The sequence below is a fragment of the Sus scrofa genome, chromosome 3, assembly GCF_000003025.6.
Source record: "Sus scrofa isolate TJ Tabasco breed Duroc chromosome 3, Sscrofa11.1, whole genome shotgun sequence".
NCBI lineage: Eukaryota > Metazoa > Chordata > Mammalia > Artiodactyla > Suidae > Sus > Sus scrofa.
Genome location: NC_010445.4, coordinates 17,895,314 through 17,917,915, shown reverse-complemented (window position 1 = coordinate 17,917,915; position 22,602 = coordinate 17,895,314). Strand labels below are relative to the sequence as shown.

At 51.6% G+C, this 22,602-nt stretch overlaps 2 protein-coding genes across 4 annotated transcripts; one reads left to right on the top strand and one right to left on the bottom strand.

The window, feature by feature from the left end:
• Window positions 502–13,476, top strand: ZNF771 (zinc finger protein 771). 3 transcript variants are annotated; one of them, XM_005653018.3, is made up of 3 exons: window positions 502–2,342; window positions 2,998–3,147; window positions 12,405–13,476. In XM_005653018.3, exons 2-3 carry the CDS (start codon window positions 3,007–3,009, stop codon window positions 13,215–13,217), a joined length of 954 nt encoding a protein of 317 aa, XP_005653075.1. In that variant the 5' UTR covers window positions 502–2,342; window positions 2,998–3,006; the 3' UTR covers window positions 13,218–13,476. The 3 variants fall into 3 exon arrangements, with proteins under 3 accessions (XP_005653075.1, XP_003354583.1, XP_005653076.1); XM_003354535.4 differs by lacking the exon at window positions 502–2,342 and adding an exon at window positions 2,384–2,639; XM_005653019.3 differs by lacking the exon at window positions 502–2,342 and adding an exon at window positions 2,667–2,811.
• DCTPP1 (dCTP pyrophosphatase 1) lies at window positions 17,354–21,490 on the bottom strand. The gene is made up of 3 exons (XM_003354540.4): window positions 21,322–21,490; window positions 20,511–20,621; window positions 17,354–17,845 (listed from the first exon to the last, which is right to left on the bottom strand). Exons 1-3 carry the CDS (start codon window positions 21,417–21,419, stop codon window positions 17,548–17,550), a joined length of 507 nt encoding a protein of 168 aa, XP_003354588.1. The 5' UTR covers window positions 21,420–21,490; the 3' UTR covers window positions 17,354–17,547.

Sequence of the window (22,602 nt, the reverse complement as noted above, 5' to 3'; positions counted from 1 at the left end):
CAGCATCTGTCCTAAAGTCCTCCCACAGTAGGAAGACCTCCCAGTAGGAACTTTCCTGCTCCCAGCTGAGTCTCCTCACTGATTCTCTGCATCAGGGGACAACACTTTGCCTTTTCTAGGGTTCCAGCCATCATCTGGCCCCCTGCCTGCCTCTCCCCCAGATCTCACACTGCTTTTCCCATCACTGATTCACTTGGCTCCAGTCACATAAGCCTTCTTTCTGTTCCTCAAATATGCCAAGTTTAATCTCAGCTTAGTCTCTGTAGCTCTGTCTAGAACATTCCTCCAGATTTTCAAGTGGCTAATGCTTTTTTTTTTTTTTGCTTTTTAGGGCCACACCCTCAGCACATGGAGGTTCCCAGGCCTAGGGGTTGAATCCGAGCTGTAGTTGCCAGCCTACACCACAAGCACAGCAATGCAGGATCCGAGACATGTCTGCGACCTACACCGTAGCTCACAGCAACACCAGATCCTTAACCCATTGAACAAAGCCAGGGATCAAACTTGTGTCCTCATGGATGCTAGTCAGATTCGTTAACCGCTGAGCCATGACAGGAACTCCTCAAGTGGCTACACTTTGTCATCATTCAAGTTTCATCTCATAAATTATTTCCTAAGAGATGCCTTCCCTACCCACATTAAAGAAGCCCCCAACCATAGCTACTCCCTATTGCATCATTGCAATACTCCTTATTGGCCCTATTTCTTTCCTACACCTGTCATTATCTGAAATTATCTGGTTTATTTACTTGTTGACACTTTTTAACACCCTGAGAAGTGCCATAGCAGCCAAGATTTTTGTCTCTTTTGTTTCCTACTGCATCTCCAATATCTAGAATGGTGCCAGGCACATAGTAGGGCTCAATAAATATTTGATGAGAGAATGAACACAATCAAAATAGCATTGGGGATCCTGAGTGTGGGTATCACACTCATTTACTCCCTTTTGCCAGCTCTGAGGAGGAGCAAAAGGTTGACCATTTGTAATCCCAACATCCGAGTTATGCCCTGGACTGCAGACTGAGGATGTCTTGAGTCCTGGCTGTGCTACAGCTTCCTCATGTAACCTCATTTCTGAAAGATAATTTGGAGCTATGGAATTTTCTACTTACCAGCTATGTGCCTTTGAGGAAACTACTTAAGCTCGCTCATCTTTCAGTTCCCTCATCTGTCAAAAGAAGGTCCCCACAAGGTCGTTGTAAAGAGACAACTAGGGATTGTAAGCACTTACTGGATGTTCTCTTTTTTTTCATCATTTCTGAATCTTCACTGCCTCAGTCATAAAATAGGAGACTCAGCTATCTTTTTCAAGAGAAGTAGGAAAATACAGATGTTTATATGAAATATCTCAATTTTTAAATGTTGAAAATTAAAATGTGTAAAAGTTCTCTCTTACTACTTTTTTTGTGCTGCACCTGTGGCATGTGGAAATTCCTGGGCCAGGGACAGAACTCATGCCACATCAGTGCATCAGTGACAACGGGCAGGTCCTTTTTTTTTTTTGGCCGCCCCACAGCATATGGAGTTCCCCGGTCTATGCTTTAACCCACCGTGCCCGGCTGGGGAATTGAACCTGCATCCTGGTGCTGCTGAGATGCCACTGATCCTGATGGCCACAGGCAGGAATTCCAATGTCAGATCCTTAGCCTGCTAGGCCACCAGGGAACTCCTAAAGCTAACTTTTAAACTTGAGGGCCAAACAAGATACTGCTGTGGGAGTTCCCGCTGTGGCTCTGACTGCAGCAGCTTGGGTTGCTATGGAGGCACGCGGGTTCGATCCCTGGCCCAGAAACTTCTATATGCCATTGGTGCGCCCATTAAAAAAAGAAAAAAAAATGCTGTGGACTGGACCTGGTCCGTGTACTATAATTTTCCATCTAAGCTACTGGGTTGTCAGGGATGCTATGACAACCCTCACTTTGTAACTTGGACAAATCAGCTTACCTTCCTGAACTTCAACTAGCTCATCTGTGAAATGGACCCACCTTTGTGCGGATGGAGACCTGGTATGTAAAAGGCTTAGCTGAACGATGGCGCATAAGAGGCACGCCACACAATAAATGGCAGCGGTAGCCTGGGTGGCTGTTGGTTTGCTAAGTATGCATTCAAGAAGCAAGACACCCCAGAGACAAGTAAGACGCCGCTGGGAAAGGAGAAAAGATGGGAAAAAGAGGCAAGAGGGAAGGGAAGAGGTGAGGAGGCAACAGGGTCCGCCCTCCAGGCGGGGCGCCAGCGAGAGGCCCAGGCAGGGGCGGGAGCGCACGTGGCCTATTTCGGGCGGAGCAGACGCGCTTGGCCGCAGCTGAGACCTCGGAGCCGGCCATAGGAGACGAGCCTTGAAGGTAGGTTACAACCGGACTGTGAGGACCTTGAACGGCAAGTGGAGCGCCTCGGGGTCCCTAGGCATCAGAGGACAGCAGAAGGCACCGGGTCTGAGCTCTCCATCCTCCCGGGGCAGTTTGGGCCAGATGCCTGGGTCCTCTGGCCCCTCCCCTCGGGGCGGGGTCAGGCATCCCGACCAATGACCTGTCGTCATCGAGGCCCCGCCCCAACCACGCCCCCTGACTCGCGGCCTCGCTGAGTGCCCAACCGCCCGGCGCCCTGGCCTGGGGCAGCGCGAGCGCCCGAATCTGCGGCTGGTGAGTGCGCACCCCCTCAGGGTCTCCGCCCCCATCCCGCCTCCGCCCGTGCCCTAGAGCGCCGGGCTGCCGACCCTGGCTCCGGGGAGTGACTCAGCGCGGGGAGGGTGGAGACCCTCTGGGGCTGGAGATTCGAACTGTTCAGGGCCTTGAATGCCAGGATGAGTGGGGTGTACGAGTGTCTTTTGAGCTGGTCTGGGGCAGGGCTGGGGCCTAGGGCCAGGCTGGGATAGAGGGAAGAGGGTCAGACCCAGAGATCTGGGCAAGGCAAGAGAAGTCACGGCTGCACCGCCTGGTCGTGGGCCAGGACCATGGTGGGGGGCGGGTCCTGAGCTTCTGACCCAGCTCTCTGCCCCAGGACCCCAAGATGCCCGGCGAACAGCAGACAGAGGAGGAGGAGGAGGAAGAAATGCAAGAGGAGATGGTGCTGCTGGTGAAGGGTGAGGAGGATGAGGGTGAAGAGAAGTATGAAGTGGTGAAACTCAAGATCCCCCTGGACAACAAGGAGGTACGTGTGACACACCCAGGGGTCCCACTGCCCCTAAACCTGGTGCAGGTCTAGCCTCCCTTAGACAGAAGCCAAGGATCCTGTCCGTGTTTTCCCCTGACTCTCAGACCTAGAATCTCAGGGTTGGCCACCCAACCTTCTGTCCCACTACCCATGCTGCCACCATACTGATGTTTTGCCTACTGTGCCAGGTGCCGTGCCGGGTACTAGCAGAGTAAATATTCTCCTCGGTTCCTCATGGAGCTTGATGTCTAGCAGGGTTAGACTGACAGGTAACCACACAGCTACAGTCCCGTGCGTTGGGTGCCGGCACCAGTGGTGTAGAAGCCTAGAGATGGGAACGTAATGCAGACTTAGGGTTGGTGGGGAGTCAGCTTAGGCAACAGCAACAGTTAACAGCTGACACTGGGTCACATTCACTCTGGGCCAGACACTGTTCTAAGTGGTATTTGTTCCATTTTACAGGTAAGGAAACTGAGGCCCAGGTTTCAAAGTTAGTGAAGGGATGGCTTATTTGAGACCAGTGAGGATCTGAGGGTTGGAGGCCTTGACTACTCCAGGCAGAAGGAATGGCCCTTCCCGAGTTCCCTCGTGGTGCAGAGGGTTAAGCCATGGCCACTGCAGCGGCTCCAGTTGCTGCTGTGGCACGGGTTCAATCCCCAGCCCAAAAACTCCCATGTGCCTCGGGTGCGGCCAAAAAGAAGAAAAAAAAAAAAGGCCCCTCCAATGGCACAGAGGAGTAACTGGGCGCTAGGAGAGGTGAGGGGGCAAGCGGTTCAGTTATGCTATGACGCGGATGAGAGTGGAGTGGTTGGCAAGCCAGGGAGAGCATTTGGGTTTTATCCCGAGGATGTTGAAGGTTTAGAGAGGAATTTTAAGGAGGTTGAAATATGAGTTAGATTTATCCATTTGAGACCCTGTCACTGGGTAGATATCTGCTTCCCAGAATCCTACAGGACTCCCACCCCCAGCCAGAGCAGCCCTGAACCAGCTGGAGGGCTCCTCCTGGACCAGGTTTTTGGGGCCCCCCCCAGCTCCCTCTGACTTCTTCCTGCACAGGAGCCAGCTAGGAAAAGAAAGTTCTGCTGCCCCCTAGTGGGTGAGGTGGGTCCTTGGGTGGGGAGTGGGGGGGTGCTGGCTGCTGTTTGGCCTCTTCCAGTCAAAATAACTATTTAGTTCTAGTTCCGTTTTTCTCAGGCCTCCTTGGCCCATCATCCTAGCTCAGCCTGCCTCTTCTGGCCCTTGTGGATCCCCTAATCTCCACCTCTGACCTGTACGTTAAGAACTCAGAGCATCGGGTGCACTACCAACTCCATCTCTTACAAGCTGTGTGGCCTTGGGCAAGTTTAACTTCTTCATGCCTCAGTCTCCTCATTGGTAGAAAGAAAATCAGAACAGCACCAACTTCTTGAAGTTGGGAGGACTGAATGAGTTAATCTATGGAAAGAGTTAGAGCTGTGTCTGGCAGATAGTAAACACCATAGTAATAGTATTTGCTGCTCTTATTCATTGGTCTCCCTCAAGGTCAGGACCTTGGGCTAGGTCATCCCCCTGGAGATTTTTCAACTCAGTTTTTTTTATCAAGGCCTTTTGGGCTGAATCCTGGGGCTGGGAGTGAATGGGGAAACCAACACGGAGGCCTCGACAGACGAGTGAGGGCAAATAACTCAAAGGCGGAGTTCCCGTCGTGGCTCAGCGCAAACGAATCCAACTAGGAAACATACGGTTTCATGCTCGATCCCTGGCCTCGATTAGTGGGTTAAGGATCGGGTATTGCCGGGAGCTGTGGTGCAGGTCTGAGATGCAGCTCAGACCTGGCGTTGCTGTGGCTGTGGTGGAGGCTGGCAGCTACAGCTCCGATTGGGCCCTTAGCCTGGGAACCTCCATATGCCGTGGGTGCGGCCCTAAAAATAATAATGATAATAAAAGAATAATAATAATAATAATAATTCAAGGCGGTGAAGAAGGCTTCATGGAAATGGCTTTGACATGGGCCTCGAAAACTTAGGGGGAATTTGGCAAATGGAGGAGGAGGAAGGGCATTCCACGGTGCGGAAACAGCCAAAGCAAACGCTCTGAGAAGATAAAGTCAGAGAAGTAGGCGGGGCCAGAGAATAAAGGGAGCGGAAAGCCAGCATAGGAAGGTGGACGTACTGCGTTACGGTATTGGTATTCGGATTTGGTGTCATCAGACGCCTCGAATCAGAGGAGAGACATGATCAGATTTTCTATTCAGAAGAATCACTGGCTGCTGTGGGGAGACCTGGCCAGGTGAGGATGGCTGCCAGTCCTAACGTAGGAGCAGCAGTGGAGAGAAGATGGAAAAAGGGGAGTTCCCGTTGGGGCGTAGTGGAAACGAATCCGACAGGGAACCATAAGGTTTTGGGTTCGATCCCTGGCCTCGCTCAGTGGGTTAAAGATCCAGCGTAGCCGTGAGTTGTGTAGGATGCAGACACGGCTCGGATCTGGTGTTGCTGTGGCTGTGGTGTAGGCCGGCAGCTATAGCTCTGATTCGACCCCTGGCCTGGGAACCTCCATATGCCTCGGTGCAGCCCTAGAAAGCAAAAAAAAAAAAAAGGAACAAAGGGGCTATTTGGGAACACTGATTGGACTGTTGGACTGGCTGCAGCTAAGGATGGGAAGGGCGGGGCTGGGCATGGCCCGTCCTGAAAAGTCTGTAGGGCTAGAATCTAAAGTTTAAAAGCAGTTGAAAGCATTGGTTACCAGCTTTGCCTCCAGGGCTTTCTCATCTGTAAAATGAGATAATGAAAGTAAGATCCTTGAAATCCAGTCTAAGCATCACGTGGTGACTAGATTTGCTGGAGGAGGGTGGACATGAGCTTACACACGTTACACATGAAGATTTAGCACTGTGCCCGCAAGACAGCTCATGCCCTTGCGGTGTGTGTGGTCTCCCTGAGTCTTGGTTTCTATGAAATAGTGGTTGGTCTCTGAAGCTCCTTCTAGAGTCCACCTTCTGTGACTCTTTGCTCTCACCCAGTCCTGTGGCTCAGTCATTGTCCAGAATAGGCCTTCATCATGCTGCACCCAGGGGTCAGTGTATTCTCTCTCTGTCTATCAAAATCCCATCTTTAATGGATAGATTTCTCAGCCGGGCTCTATGTGCATCTAGTCCTGTCTGTCCCTGCTTAAAATTGAATCGGTGAGTGGTTTTCTGTTTCCTGCAGCTCGTACACCTGGCACTCAAAGCTCCTCCCTGTCCGACCTCATGTCTTGGCTTCCTCTCCAGGCACTCAGCACCCATCCCATGCCCTAGCTTCAACCCCCTGACCCTTCTTCCCTCCAAGACTTTGCCCACGTGGGCTTTCAACCTGTAAAAACCCTCTTTGATCGTTCCCACCTCCTTTTCCAGGACTAGCTGTCTCCTAGATCAGGTTTCTTCATTTTTAACATGCATACGTATCACCTGGGGATCGTTAAAGTGAAGAATTTGATTCAGTAGGTCTGGGGTTAGGACCGGAGAATCTGCATTTCTAACAGGTTCCTGGTGATGCTGATGCTGCTGGTCTGTGGACCACACTTTCCGCAGCAGTGAGTGAGAGGGCACGGATGATACTTTATACCTTGTGCCCAAAAGACGGGCGAGTCTGACAGCTGTAAGAGGCCTGGGGAGGGAGGCAAGCTGTGTCGGTGGCCTCAAACTTGTGAGACTGATGTGCATCATGGCTGACCGAAGAGGTGTTTTGGACAATGACAGATTTCCAGTGCAAACCCCGGCTCTGCCGATGGATTAGCTGAAGGGTGTTGGCAGTTACTTACTTTGCAGGCTTATATCCTTATTTTCAAATGGAGCTGGGAGTTCCTGTTGTGGCATCACAGAAACGAATCCGACTAGTATCCATGAGGATGCAGGTTCAATCCCTGCCCTCACCTAGTGGGGTCGGGGATCTGGTGTTGCCATGACTTGGGGTGTAAGTCGCAGGCAAGGCTCAGATCCCACCTTGCTGCGGCTGTGGTGTAGGCTGGCAGCTGCAGCTTCAATTCGAAGCCGAACCTGGGAGTGGCCCTAGACAACAAAACGAAAAAATAAAAACGGAGCTCATGATACCTAACCCAAAGGGTTGCGAGAATTTAAAACAACAACATAGAATTCAATTAGAACACAGAATTAAAGAACAAGAATTAAGGAACAAGAACATAGATTTAAAAACAAGAGTTTAAAACAAGTTCCCTGGTGATGCAACGGGTTAAGGATGCAGTGTTGTTACTGTGGTGGCCTGGGTTGCAGCTGTGGCTTGGGTTTAATCTCTGACCCCAGAACTTTCACATGCCATGGGAGCAGCCAAAAATAATAATAATAATGGCTGAGGAGGAAACCGGGATGTTTGCCCCCCACCTTTTTTAATTTAAGACTGCCACCACCGGGCAGCCAAAAAAAACAGGAGGAAATTTTAAGCAGGAAGACAAAATCATTAACTTTAAACACCTGGATTATCATATTATTATACTACATTGTATCCCCCAGTACCTTCTTGTTATGGTACTAATTTTTATTTTATTTTATTTTTCCATTTTAGGGCCCCACCCTAAAAAGGTTTGGGGTTGAATCCCAGGCTAGGGGTTGAATTGGAGATACAGCTCCTAGCCTACACTGCAGCCACAGCAACCCCAGATCCGAGCCATGTCTGTAACCTACACCACAGCTCACAGCAATGCCGGATCCTTAACCCACTGAGCGAGGCCAGGGATCGAACCCACAACCTCATGGTTCGTAGTCGGATTTGTTTCTGCTGCGCCACGACAGGAACTCCTATTCCAATTTTTAAACCTAACAGTTGAAGGCTTTACAACGTGTAAATCTGGTATTTGCCAAGCTTCAGTAACATGTATCTTGCTCACCTATTGTGCTCATTTATTTAATGCTCTTTTCAGATAGAGTCACATTGTTCTGTTAAATAAATTTACCTTCATCTGGAAGATACTATTGATGAAATTGTGGGTTTCATGTGATCTGTTTTTCTAATATCTGAAAATAAATACATAATGATTATAATAAGATAAGAGTTAGACTCCATAACACTTAGAATCCTCTTGCATTCTGTGATGTGCATACCTCAGGTTGGGAAATTTGCATCCCGAGTAGTCTACCTTGCCTTCCTTGGTTCACTGAGGCAGGGGGAGGGAGGGACTTACCTGGGGTCTTAATGAGCTAGACTCAGCCCCTCTCCCCATGATTCTTCCTGGGACACCCAAGGCCCCTCCTCCCGGAGCTGGAGACACCAAGAGTATTTGTGTGAGGAATTTCTTTTTCCCAAGCTACTGAACCAACATAAGAAAAGTCCTCAGTCTGGTCAAAGTCATCTTTAAGAAGGGTGTCAGGAGTTCCCGTGTGGCTCAGTGGTTAGTGAACATGACTAGCATCCATGAGAACTTGGGTTTGATCCCTGGCCTCGCTCAGTGGGTTAAGGATCAAGCGTTGCTGTGAGCTGTGGTGTAGGTCGAAGACATAGCTCAGATCCCGCATTGCTGTGGCTGTAGCTCTGATTTGACCCCTAGCCTGGGAACCTCCATATGCTGCAGGTGCGGCCTAAAATGACAAAAAACAAAACAAAAACAAAAACAAAAAACCCAGAAGGGTGCCAAAGACAAACAGGCCAGAAAGATATAATCAGAAAAAAATTCTCTCCAGGATGGCTTCCATAATAAAATAAACCCCACAGATGTCGAAACCCGGGTGAGACTAGAAAATGTGACCTTGAACTCAGCCCGTGCTAAATCTGCTGTGGGGAGTTTCTTGATGTAAAGTATCAAGTTGTATTTTAACCTTGAATCCCTCTTGGAGAGTGCCAGGCACTTGGCATCCAGCCTCTTCATGTCTTGGCACTGTGAGTGCAGGGAAGCAGTGTAGCCTATGGTTAAGGGTGAGACCTCTAAATTCAGCCCTGACTCCCACTGGCTCTGGGAACGCCATCTCTCTGAGCTCAGTGTTCTCAATCTCCACAATGGAACACCTGACTCAAGGAAGATCTAATCCAAGAACGTACCTAACACAGCACTGTCACGTCTTTACACGGTGAAGCTGTTATCACTATCATCATTATATAAGCTTTTTAAACCAGAGTTCCCTGGCTGGTCACTAATTTCCCAAACTGCCTTGTTTTCCAAAATTTCTGAGTTGGTTGGCAAAAAAGCTACTGTCTTTTGGACAAAGGATCTTGAAGGTGCCCCTCCTTGAAACTTCAGAAAGAAAAGGCCTTACTACTTCCTAATTGTTACTTACCCTTTCTTATTTAATCTGTTTCATCAACTATAAAAGAATAGTGGGAGTTCTCTTGTGGCAGAGCAGGTTAAGGGCCGGCATTGTCACTGCTATGGTTTGGGTTGGATCCCTAGCCTAGGAACTTCTTTTTTTTTTTTGCTTTTTAGGGCCACACTCCTGGCATATGGAGGCTCCCAGGCTAGGCGTCCAATCAGAGCTGCAGCTGCCGACCTACACCATAGCCACAGCAGCGCAGGATCCGAGCCCCATCTGCGACCTACACTGCAGCTCACATCAACACCAGATCCTCAACCCACTGAACAAGGCCAGGGATCGAACTTGCGTCCTTAAGAATGTTAGTCGTATTCATTAACTGCTGAGCCAAGACGGGAACTTCTAGCCTGGGAACTTCTACATGCTGTGGGCAAGGCCAAAAAAAGTGATAATTACTCAATGGAGAAGGACTATGGGGAGAAAAAAGTAAACAGTGTCTTGTCCTTAATATGCGTCCAGTTCTTCATTTGGTCATGAATTTATATACGTACTTGCTTGGCCCACAGAGGAGCCTCAACACCACGCTTGCTAGGATGAGCCTTCTCTTTCCTTAGAAGGAACCAGTGCGCCCTCCATGTGCCTCCTCACTCTACTGTTAGGACAAACTGTTCTCCCTTCATCTGCCTCTTACAAAGCATTTCTTTCTGATTTTATCTCTAGAGGCCCAGACCTCATGACACTGGCTTATTTGCAAATTTTTTCATGTGAAGCCTCGGAATAGTAGCTGGGTTTTACACTTGCTGCCTTTTTTTGAGGCTTGAAAAGTGATAGGTGCTTACTCTGAAGCCTATTTATTTATTTATGGCTTTTAGGGCCAAACCAGTGGCATACGGAGGTTCCCAGGCTAGGGGTCCAATCGGAGCCACAGCTGCCTGTCTACACCGCAGCCACAGCAACAGGAGACCCAAGCTGAGTGTGCGACATATGCCACAGCTGTATGGCAACGCCGGATCCTTAACTCAATGAGTGAAGGCAGGGATGGAACCCAAGTCCTCATGGATACTAGTCAGGTTCGTTACTACTGAGCCACGACAGAAACTTCAGAAAAGTCTATTATTATTATTTTTTTAGGGCCACGCCCTCAGCATAGGAAGTTCCCAGGCTAGGGGGTCGAATCAGAAGGTAGCTGCCAGCCTACGTCAAAGCCACAGCAACGCAAGATCCTTAACCCACTGAGCGAGGCCAGGGATTGAACCCACATATTCACGGATACTAGTTGAGTTCGTTACTGCTGAGCCACAATGGGAACTCCCCTGAAAAGTTTATTAAAGAGCCTAGACCTGTCCCTGGCCTGGCTTCTAAGACACGATGCTCTCCTGGATTTCTTTCTTCTTTCTTTTTTTTTTTGCTTTTTAGGGCTGCACCTGTGGCATATGGAAGTTCCCAGGCTAGGGGTCAAATTGGAGCTACAGCTGCCGGGTCTACACCACAGCCACAGCAACACGGGATCCGAGCCGGGTCTGTGACCTACACCACAGCTCACGACAACTGAGCGAGGCCAGGATCGAACCCGCAACCTCATGGTTCTTAGTCGGATTCATTTCCGCTGCGCCACAATGGGAACGCCCTCTCCTGGGTTTCCTACTTCACTGGCAGCTTCTGCTCAGTCTCCTTTGCTGGCCCCTCCTCACTCTGCTGCTCCCAGTTCTCTCTGCCTATTTCTCGGGTGATCTCATCCAGTCTCAAGGCTTTAGAAACCATCTGTAGATGGGTATCTTCCCAATGAACATCTCCAGCCCGGGCCTCTCTCCAGATGTGTTAAGGAGAACTGCAGATAAAATCAGAAACAGATCGCTGGTACCAACTAGCTCCCCCCACCATCCTCATCTCTGGAAGAGCAGTTCCACCCCCACAGTTGCTAAGCTTAAAATCACTGGAGTCATTTTTGACTCCTCTCTTTCCATCATATCTGATCTGTTATGGAAATTGTTGTCTCAAACTGCAAGAAAATAAGCAGAGCGCTTCTCACACCTTCACTTTGCACCTCTGTCACCTGGGCTGGAACCCCTGACGTCTCTTGGCTGCAGTACAGCAGCCTCCTCACTGGGTTACTGCCCCCTCCCCTCCTTCATCTGTGGAACCTTTTAAAGTATGAATCTGATCTGTTCGCATTCTTGCTCAAAACCATCTCACATCTCCTCTAATGGTTCCTCATCACTCTCACATCGCAAGGTCCTAGGTTAAGATTTCCCCTTCAGGACAAATCCATAGATTCCTCTCCCCCTCATGCTTTCTGCACGAGGCACTTTTTCTTGGCATTCCCGGAACAAGAAAACTGTCTCAAGGCCTTGGCTGTTCCACTGTAACCTGCTCTCTCACCTCCTTTAGGTCTTATGTGACTTCAGTAAGGCAACTTAACAACCCTATTTAAATTTGCAGCATCCCCCACAATACCAGCACTCCTTATGCTTTCTTCTTCTTTTCCTTTTTAGGGGTACTCCTGCCGCATGTTAGTTCCCAGACTAGGGGTCCAATAGGAGCTGCGACTGCCAGTCTGCGCCACAACACCACCAGATCCACGCTGCGTTTTGGACCTACAGCGCAGCTTGCCACAGGCAAGGCTGGATCCTTAACCCACTGAGCAAGGCCAGGGATCAAACCTGGTTCCTCATGGATGCTAGTCAGGTTCGCAACCTGCTGAGCCACAATGGGAACTCCCTATCCTTTCTTCTGGAAAGTAGGAATTAAGAAAAGAAAAAAATTAATGCTGTATCTCCAGTGCTTGGCAGCAGATTCTGGCACACTGTACGCGCTCAATGAATACTGGCTGAATTAATAAAGAATAGCTAGAATGACACTAGGCATTGTGATATGTGCGTTGATGTATTACCTCATTTAATGCGCACAACCGTCCTAAGGGGCAGGCACCGTGGCTTTTCCTACTGTACAAACCGGGGACGGAGAGACTGCCGTTTGCGGAGCCTCCGGTCTCTGGCTCCTGGGCCTCTCGGTCAGGGCTGACCTGTCCCCCCTCTCCCCGCAGGTCCCGAGCGAGCCGCCAGCACCGTCTGCCGACCCGGCGCGCCCACACGCGTGCCCGGACTGCGGCCGGGCCTTTGCACGCCGCTCCACGCTGGCCAAGCACGCCCGCACGCACACGGGCGAGCGGCCCTTCGCGTGCACCGAGTGCGGCCGGCGCTTCTCGCAGAAGTCGGCGCTGACCAAACACGGCCGCACGCACACGGGCGAGCGGCCCTACGAGTGCCCGGAGTGCGACAAGCGCTTCTCCGCCGCCTCGAACCTGCGGCAGCACCGGCGGCGCCACACGGGCGAGAAGCCGTACGCATGCGCTCACTGCGGTCGCCGCTTCGCGCAGAGCTCCAACTACGCCCAGCACCTGCGCGTGCACACGGGCGAGAAGCCGTACGCGTGCCCGGACTGCGGACGCGCCTTCGGCGGCAGTTCGTGCCTGGCGCGCCACCGACGCACGCACACGGGCGAGCGGCCGTACGCATGCGCCGACTGCGGCACGCGCTTCGCGCAGAGCTCGGCGCTGGCCAAGCACCGGCGCGTGCACACGGGCGAGAAGCCGCACCGCTGCGCCGTGTGCGGCCGCCGTTTCGGCCACCGCTCTAACCTGGCGGAGCATGCGCGCACGCACACGGGGGAGCGGCCTTACCCGTGCTCCGAGTGCGGCCGGCGCTTCCGCCTCAGCTCGCACTTCATCCGCCACCGACGCGCGCACATGCGGCGGCGTCTTTATATCTGTGCTGGCTGCGGCCGGGACTTCAAGCTCCCTCCGGGCGCCACAGCCGCCACTGCCACCGAGCGCTGCCCAGATTGTGGGGGCAGCTGAGCCGCCGTTCTTGTCGCCGCGGGGTACGAACGTCCGGCTGGAGAGGGGCACGCTGGGACCCCGACCAGGGGGCTGGGTTACCCTGGACAACTCCTCCCTGCTCCCCGGGTCTGGGATCGGATGGAAGGGCAGGGCTGGCTGCCCTGGAACTGGGAGATGGGGAGTATCCCCTACCCGGGGCCCCTGGAAACGTGCTCATCACCCCCTCATTACATCCCTTCGGCCCTTGTTAGTGAATAAAGTATTGTATCCTCACCCACCCGTGCCTGTGAATGCGGTGCGTGGGGAGAGGAGAAAAGTTGAGGCTCTCAACAGGCTTAGGTGACTTGCCAGGGAGCCAAGTGGGGCTATAAGCTCCAAAATTTCCGGAAATGAGTTCCAGGAGAAAAGTTGAAGCTCTCAACAGGCTTAGGTGACTTGCCAGGGAGCCAAGTGGGGCTATAAGCTCCAAAATTTCCGGAAATGAGTTCCAGGAACGTGTGTGTGTGTGTGTAGTCACCCCACACTCGGCCTCTTGTCCTCGTAACTTCAGATCTAGAAGGGTCCATAAATTTAGCATGTTTGTGATCAACGGGCACTGCATTCTGCCGAGCTTTCCTGAGCCGGCCTGAACCTCGGGGACCTCCGCGCATTTTCGTTCTCAAAAACGTCCCCAAGTTAGGTAACACTTTTATCTCCATTTCTGCAGATGAGTAAATAAGGACTCAGGGCCAGAGTGGGGACAAGTATACAGGCAGGTGCAGCCTCCTGTTATTGGCGCTGTGATGGGCAAGTTGTTGGATAGAAAAGATTTTCACTAACGATCTGGGAGTTTAGAGAAGCTCTTCTCAGAGGTGCTATTTAATTTAAGCTGGTCTTTTGTTGTTGTTGTTTGTCTTTTTAGGGCCCGCTGCATGTGGAGGTTGCCAGGCTAGGGGTCAAATTGGAGCTGCAGTTGCTGGCCTACACCACCGCCATAGCAACGCCAGGTCCAATCCGTGTCAGCGACCTACACCACAGCTCTCAGCAAGGCCTGATCCTTAACCCACTGCGTGAGGCCAGGGATTGAACCTGTGACCTCATGGAATACTAGTCAGATTCATTTCCCCTGAGCCATGACGGGAACTCCTCAGGCTAGTCTTAATATCATGAGAGAATTTGGTTTGGGGAAGTATGCTGGACTTGTTAGACCTTGCAGGTGTCCCCTGGGGTGGAATGTAGGGGGACAAAAAGCAAGGAAGCTAGCAGGAGAGGGAGCATTAGGGACCTTCCAAGCCAGGTTAAAGGTTCCAAGGCCACATAGAAGCCTTAAGGGATTAGAGGGGAGAGATGGATCTGGATATTATCAAGGAGCTAGAATTCATAGGCGTTAAAGTGGATGTGGGGATAAGGGAAAGGAGAGATGAGGCTGATTTCATCTCTTAGTTTGGGTGACTGCAGGCAGTGTCACTGACGTGGGGACATAGGATGAGGTGCAGGACAGGAGTTGAAGTGGCAGCAATTGCTACACCCCAATCTGGGCATGTTGAGTGTGAGGTACATGTGGAGAGTCAGGGAGGTGATGGGAAGTAACAGCTTAGGGTTAGCAGGTCCAGAGGGCAAGGTACCACAACCAGAAAAGGGCACTTGGAGTTCCTGAGGTGGTGCAGCAGTAATGAAACTGACTAGGATCCATGAGAACTCGGGTTCAATCCCTGGTCTCACTCTGTGGGTTAAGAAGGATCCAGTGTTGCCGTGAGCTGTGGTGTAGGTTGCAGACGTGGCTTGGATCTGGCATTGCTCTATGGCTGTGGTGTAGGCCGGCAGCTGCAGCTCCAATTGGACCCCTAGCCTGGGAATTTCCATATGCCAAGGGTGCGGCTCTAAAAAAACCAAAAAACAGAAACGAAAGCGCGGGAACTTGAGTCTGTTAGAGAACAGCCAGAGGGATGGAGTTCCCATCGTGGTGCAGCAGAAACAAATCTGACTAGGAACCATGAGGTTGCAGGTTTGATCCCTGGCCTTGCTCAGCAGGTTAAGGATCCAGTGTTGCCATAAGCTGTGGTGTAGGTCGAAGACACGGCTTGGATCTGGTGTGGCTGTGGCTGTGGTGTAGGCCAGCGGCTACAGCTCCGATTAGACCACTAGCCTGGGAACCTCCATGTGCCATGGGTGCGGCCCTAAAAAGACAAAAACAAAAACCAAACCAGAAACAGCCAGAGGGAGAAAGAAAACCAGAGTGTCTTGTCTGGGAAATCTAGAGGAACATTCTTTACGCAGGAAACACATAAATGCTGCTCTGGTGTCCATTATGTGTGTGGATTTGGGGGACGTGGCGAGACCACTTTTCGTGGAGGGTGGGGGTGAGAGCCAGCGTTGATTGGGTGAGGGCGTAAATGGGAGAATGAAGAAGCGGCGTGGATGGGTGTAGACCACCCTTTTCTAGAGTCTCGGCTGTGAAAAGCACGAGGGGAAGTGTGGGTTTTGTCTTATGAGTGGGGAAGGAACTCAATTATGCTTACGTGCTAGTGGGAAGGGCTAATGGAAAGGAAGAGATGTGGATTATACAGAGGAGAGGGGATAATTGATAAAGGAGACAGGAGGAAATAAGAGCTCAGTAAGATGGGGCTCCTGCTACCCCTGGTGGGGAGACCAAAGGAGGGTTTGCGAACAGAAAGCTAAAGCAGTTCCCATCTGATGGATTCTGGGAAGAGAGGTCTCTGGTTAAGAGGGAGTGAGGTCACTACTAAGAGGAATGAGGCCAGTCAAAGGGGATGTTTCATTTAACCAATGTGGAAATAGGCTGAGGGGCAGCCAAGGTAGTTTAATGGTCTTCTCCGCATTACCCCTGCCTGGGAAGGAGGCCCAGGCCGTGGGTATCTCTAAAAGGAAGGGATGAGCCTAGGTCACACATGGCGTACATCACACCAGCACCATCTTTAGGTGTAGAAGCGGCACCAAAAAATTGGCCTTAGGGGGATAGGAGAGTAGAGACCCAAGCCCTAAAAGAGAGGAAGCCCTCTTCTGTTCCACTTCAGACAGACCTGACCCTGATCTGTGCTGGGGGCCAAGGGAGATGGGCAGCGGGCTCTCACAGGGCTGCGGTCCTAATAGACAAGGCTGGGGCCTGCCTTAACTGTTGATATTTCCTGTTCTGGGCCCCTGAAAGTTTTGAATTGAAAAGGCAAACAGGGAGTTCCCATTGTGGCTCAGCAGGTTAAGAATCTGACTAGGAACCATGAGGATGAGAGTTCGATCTCTGGCCTCGCTCAGTGGGTTAAGGATCTGGTGTTGCTGTGAGCTGTGGTGTAGGTCGCAGACACGGCTTGGATCCTGCATTGCTGTGCCTGAGGTGTAGGCTGGCAGCTGCAGCTCTAATTCGACCCCTAGCCTGGGAACCTCCATATGCTGCAGGTGTAACCCTAGAAAAGAAAAGGGAAACAGATAATAACAGTTGTGACCTTCCAAAAGACCTCCTGTGTGCCAGGCACTGTCCTAAGCACTCTACTTAGAATAACTCACTTAAACTTTACAACCCTATCAGGCAGGTACCATTCTTTTCATTTTTAGGTGAGGAAATAGAGGCACAGACAGATGAATTAACATGAACATTATCCAGCTCTTAAGTATCAGAGAAGGCATTTGAACCCAGATAGCCTGGCTCCAGAATCTGGGCTCTTATCCAACACTACAGCCAGCCTCCAGCCTCCAATCTTGGTTTTGGCTTTTTTTTTTTTTTTTTTTGGTCTTTTTTAGGGCTGCACCCGAGGCATACAGAAGTTCCCAAGCAAGGGGTCCAACTGGAGCTGTAGCAGCCAGCCTTCAAAACAGCCACAGCAACTCGAGATCCAAGCTGCGTATGCGACCAACACCACAGCTCACAGCACCGCTGGATCCTTAACCCACTGAGCGAGGCCAGGGGTCAAACCCGCGTCCTCATGAATACTAGTTGGGTTCGTTAACTGCTGAGCCAGGACACGAACTCCAGCCGGCCTCCTATCTTGTTTAGAGAAGGGAAAGGGACGTGCATGAGATCAGACGGGGAAGTCACTAGAAATCAGACCTGTCCACACTGCAGGTGGGAGCTACACGGGAGCTTGGCTCAGAGGCATTCCTGGTGCCCCTCTCCAGCATGGGCTGAGCCAGCCTCCTTGGCTGCCTGAGGAAGAATCCAGAAGTTGCTAACCAAAACTTTTATTGAGGGAGAAAATACCAGGAGGCTATCCTCTGGAGGTCCTTGGGCCTCAGACCTCAAGGAGGGCAGCCCCTCAGGCCCGTGATCTGTTAAAAAAGGACTAGAATGAGGTCTCATGGCCCGGCACCCTTTGCTCGTTAGATGCTATTGCTGATTGCAGGGTCTGTGCCCGTGTTTCTAGATTGAGGCCTGACCTGTGGACTCACAGGCGAGGTCTGCAGGCGTCACAGCCTGGTCTGAGGTGGCCCCACGGGGCAGGTCTGTATACTTTCGGGCCGAGCCGCGCGACAGATGTGCTGGGTAGCGTCGCCGGTTAGTGTCCATCTTCGAAAGCACAGCTTGGGGCAGATCCACCCGGCAGCGGGCTGCTAATGCTACCAGGTAGATGAGGACATCGCTCAGCTCCTCTTGAAGCGCTGCTCGTTCCCTGGGGGACCAGGCTTGGGGCCCCGGCTCCTCATCGGGCTTCCACTGACTGGGGACAGAACACGTAGACAGGCACCCGCACATAGAGGCGAGAGGGGACAACAGGTTCCACCCCCGCCCCCTTCTTAGGAGCACCCAGTCCTTGCAGGGGTAGGAACTCCCACCTCTTGGGAAGTTCCTCCAGGGACAATTCAACCCATCTGGGCCCTGGACCCTTCAGGGCGGGGGAGGAGAATTCCACAGATGATTCACCCAGACCTGTGTCCCCACTTGAGCCAAGGAGGACATGTCACTTATGGAGACCCAATTCTACTCCCCCACCCCCCCAGCCCCAGCCCCTGCCTCCCCAAACTAAATCTCAGGCCTGGGAGTTCCCATCATGGCTCAATGGTTAACCAATCCAGCTAGGAACCAAGAGGTTGCAGGTTCAATCCCTGGCCTCGCTCAGTGGGTTAAGGATCCGGCGTTGCTGTGAGCTGTGGTGTAGGTTGCAGACGCAGCTTGGATCTGGTGTTGCTGTGGCTGTACTGTAGGCTGGCGGCTACAGCTCTGATTAGACCCCTAGCCTGGGAACCTCCGTATGCCATGGGTGTGGCCCTAGAAAAGACAAAAAACAAACAAACAATAAAACCAACAACAACAAAATAAACCTCAGGCCCGGACCACAGCAGAATCCCGAAAATTCATCTTCTCTTGCCTTGTCCCATCTTTTAAAAGAACAAATTATATTCTGTTCCTTCCTGACTTAAATACCACCCCCCCACACTGTGCTTGGAATAAAATCCAAACTCCCACCATGCCCTCCAGATCCTGCATGACCTGAGTCCTGCGTCTTCCACTGTCATTATCCAGCACTCTCCCTCGCACTCCCCACCTAAAGCCACTCTGGGCATTTTCTGTCTTGCACGCAGACACACAAACTGGCAGAGGGCCTTTGCCCTTACTGCTCCCTCTGCCTTGAATGCTCTTCCCCCATCCTTCCCATGGCTGCATGATGCTACTGTGGTCTTGGCTCAGATGTCACCTCCTCAGGAAACCCCTCTCCCTCTGTAACCTTCTCACCACCTTGTGTTACTTTCCTCATTGAACTTGTCACAATTCCATGTCTTTTTTTTTTTTTTTTTTTTTTTTTGGTCTTTTTTTGCCATTTCTTGGGCCACTCCTGCAGCATATGGAGGTTCCCAGGCCAGGGGTCTAATCGGAGCTACAGCTGCTGGCCTACGCCAGAGCCACAGCAACTGGGGATCCGAGCCGCATCTGCGACCTACACCACAGCTCACGGCAACGCCAGATCGTTAACCCACTGAGCAAGGTCAGGGATCGAACCCGCATCCTCATGGTTCCTGGTCGGATCCGATAACCACTGCGCCACGACGGAACTCCTCTACGTCTTTTTCAAACGAGGTCGCTTATGTATTGTCCGTCTCCTTGCACCGTGATGGGAGGAACTGTCTAGTTCAAAGCCACAGACCACCTAGCACACAGGTGATGCTCATGAATCCGTAACGAATGACTCGCGGGCCCCCACCCACAGCTCTGAGTCCTCGTTTCCCCATTTGACAGTGAATGCCTTGGCTCAGACCTCACCGCCTTTGGCTTGATCTACACCAGCCTCCTCACGGGTCTCCCCTGACACAATTCACTTGGGGATCCAATCCACTCTACAGACACAGTGATCTTTCCACCACTCAAACCTCAGCATGTCTCCATGACTTGCCAGCCCTGATTCTATCATCCTCTGTCTCCCCCACAGCCTCAGTGGATATACACTGAGCACCTACGCGGGCCAGTGAGCAAAACAGATACGAAATCCCGAGTTCCCGCAGTGGCTCAGCTGCTTAAGAACCCAACTAGTATCCATGAGGATGTGGGTTCGATCCCTGACCTCAGCCAGTGTGTTAAAGATCTGGCGTTGCTGTGAGCTGGGGTGTAGGTCACAGATGAAGCTCGGAGCCAGCGTTGCGGTGGATGTGGCCTAGGTCAGCAGATCCAGCTCGGATTTGACTCCTAGCCCAGGAACTTCCATATGCTGCAGGTGCAGCCCTAAAAACAAACAAACAAATGGATACAGAATCCTTGCCCTTCCTCAAGAAGGTTACACTGATGCAATCTTACATTCTCCCAGAATTTAACTTGCCCCTTCCCACTTCACCATCTTTGCAAACAGTACCCCCTGTCTGGAATGTTATGGGCAGGTCTTCTTCTTCTTTTTTTTTGTGGTCTTTTTGCCTTTTCTAGGGCCGCATCTGTGGCATATGGAGGTTCCCAGGCTAGGGGGCCAATCGGAGCTGTAGCCGCTGGCCTATACCAGAGCCACAGCAATGTGGGATCCAAGCTGCGTTTGCGACCTACACCACAGCTCACGGCAACACCGGATCCTTAATCCAGTAAGCAAAGCCAGGGATCAAACCCGCAACCTCATGGTTCCCAGTCGGTTTCGTTAACCACTGAGCCACAACGGGAGACAGGTAAAGGAAGATCGCCACCATCCCTTCTTAGACCTGGATGTCCCTTGCTGGTTTCAGACTTTTCTCTCCTAGCAGACTGGGCATCCCTAGAGGACAGGGACCCATAAGTTATCTCTGTATCTCTAGCAAACAGGCACAGCGTTTTGTTGTGAGGAGGGGGAACTGAATCCAGGGATATTTGATGGTCAAATAAACCCTCCCCTCCCCAACACACAGACTCTTCCAGAAAGCCTTTCATCTACTCACAAGAGCTCTGCCAGTTCTCCCACTTCTCCCACCAAGGCCAGGAGGAGGTTCCGAGGCTGATGGAACTGGTCCCAGTCTCGTTCAGCAGCAAACTCGGCATGGAGGCGGCGGCTGGAATAGGAGGAAGGGGTAGAAGTCCAGGTCCCAAGGTTAGGGGACTGGGGAGGAGATGCAGGGACCCAGCAGGTACCTCAGTAATATGTAATGGGGGCATGGGTATCAGAGGAGATTGTGCAACTAATTCCTTGGATGGCATGAACAAGCCATTTCTTCTTTAGGGGACTTGGTTTCCTCATCTATGAGATGTGTGTGTCCTTACACAGACCCTAAGTTATTGAAACCTAGTAATTCCCTCTTTTCCATTATTCCACTTCCTACTGCTTCTTCTGCAGTTTCCTCCACGTAGAGTATTCCAATCTCTGCATATCTAAATGTTACTGATTTTACAGAATGCAGCGCCAGGACACTTCCCCTAAGATGCCCTCCTAGATTTCCTCAAGAAAGAAACATCTCCACCTCTCAGCACTATATTTGCCCTCATCCTACCTCCTGCTCCTGGAAGGCAGGGGCAGGGCAGTAGTGGCGTCGGACTCTTAACTAGTAGGTAACAATGTTCAGGTGTGCCTTGTTAAGCCCATTTTGCAGACCAGTTGGTTAGAATGTTCGCCCGGGGTCAGCCAGCAGCGCTGGGACCCGAGCATAGCTGCTAGCCTTCCTCCCGACCACGTGGAGGGATCCTCCTCAATAGGAGCGCAATAGGAAGGAGAAAGGGGGAGATCTCCCCAGCCCAGATGGGGCAAGGACAGCTTACATGTCCTCGAGCGTGGGTTCCGAGCTGAAGCTGAAGGAGCCGGCGGCGGCAAAGCCCTCTCCCCCAGAGTCCTCATGCGTCTCCCCACTTTCGGACATGCTGACCACCGCGCTGCAGCCGGGACTGCCCCAGAGAGCCCGGGGCCAAGCTCAGAGCCCCCGCCTCCAGAGCCCATGACCAATCACAGGCGTTCGCGATTGCTTCACGGGGGCGGAGCCTAAGGAAAGACCAATTACTTCTGTGGAGTTAGCTACAGCCCGCCCCTTACCCGGACTGGAGCAACCTAAGAGAACTTCAAGCGGGCGTTCCTAGGCTCCGGCCCTCGAGTTGTTCAGGCTTGCTAAGCATCTTAAAGGTATAGGTACCAGATTCAGCTAGGGGAAGAAACAAAGGGCTGAGGGCAGGAGAGCGCAGGCGTGTCACTTCCCTTTTGGGCGCCAGATGGCGCCAAAGCGAAATGACGGGTTGGGGAGGCCGGTGGAGAGGGCCAGAAGTGAGGGGTTTAAACAAGAAAGGGGAATTTATTTATTATTTATTTTTGTCTTTTTGCTATTTCTTTGGGCCGCTCCCGCGGCATATGGAGGTTCCCAGGTTAGGGGTCGAATCGGAGCTGTAGCCGCCAGCCTACGCCAGAGCCACAGCAACGCGGGATCCGAGCCGCGTCTGTAACCTACACCACAGCTCACAGCAACGCCGGATCATTAACCCACTGAGCAAGGGCAGGGACCGAACCCGCAACCTCATGGTTCCTAGTCGGATTCGTTAATCACTGCGCCACGGCGGGAACTCCATGAAAAAAAAATTTTTAATGTTACAGTATTTAAATATTGTGAAAAGTGGGGCAACTTTAGATTGCATGCGACTTAATAGATGCAAACTATTGCATTTGGAGTGGATAAGCAATGAGATCCTGCTGTATAGCACAGGGAACTGTATCTAATCACTTGTGATAGAACGTGATGGAGAATAATGTGAGAAAAAAGAATGCGTATTTGTGTGACTGGGTCACCTGTGCAGTAGAAAATTGACAGAACACTGTAAACCAACTATAATGGAAAAAATAAAAATCATTTTAAAAAACAGATGGCATGGGCCAGGGAAGATGTGCTAATAACTGCCCTTCCCCTGCTCCATCCTTGCAGAGCCATGATGCTGTTCTGGGGTCTCCCCTCCTCTACTTGATTGACCACATAGTCCCATGACCCTGGCCATTGACCAGTTTTATGGGTGAGCATGTGGCCCAGTTCTTGACAGAAGTTAGAAGTCTGTTGGCAACTTCTG

Coding starts and splice junctions, on each gene's coding strand:
- DCTPP1 (XM_003354540.4), bottom strand. CDS start 21,419: ATGTCCGAAAGTGGGGAGACGCATGAGGACTCTGGGGGAGAGGGCTTT. Junction 20,622..21,321: donor GAACCCACGCTCGAGGACAT/GTAAGCTGTCCT, acceptor CTCCTATTCCAG/CCGCCGCCTCCATGCCGAGT. Junction 17,846..20,510: donor GGAGAACTGGCAGAGCTCTT/GTGAGTAGATGA, acceptor TTCTGTCCCCAG/TCAGTGGAAGCCCGATGAGG.
- ZNF771 (XM_005653018.3), top strand. CDS start 3,007: ATGCCCGGCGAACAGCAGACAGAGGAGGAGGAGGAGGAAGAAATGCAA. Junction 3,148..12,404: donor TCCCCCTGGACAACAAGGAG/GTACGTGTGACA, acceptor CTCTCCCCGCAG/GTCCCGAGCGAGCCGCCAGC.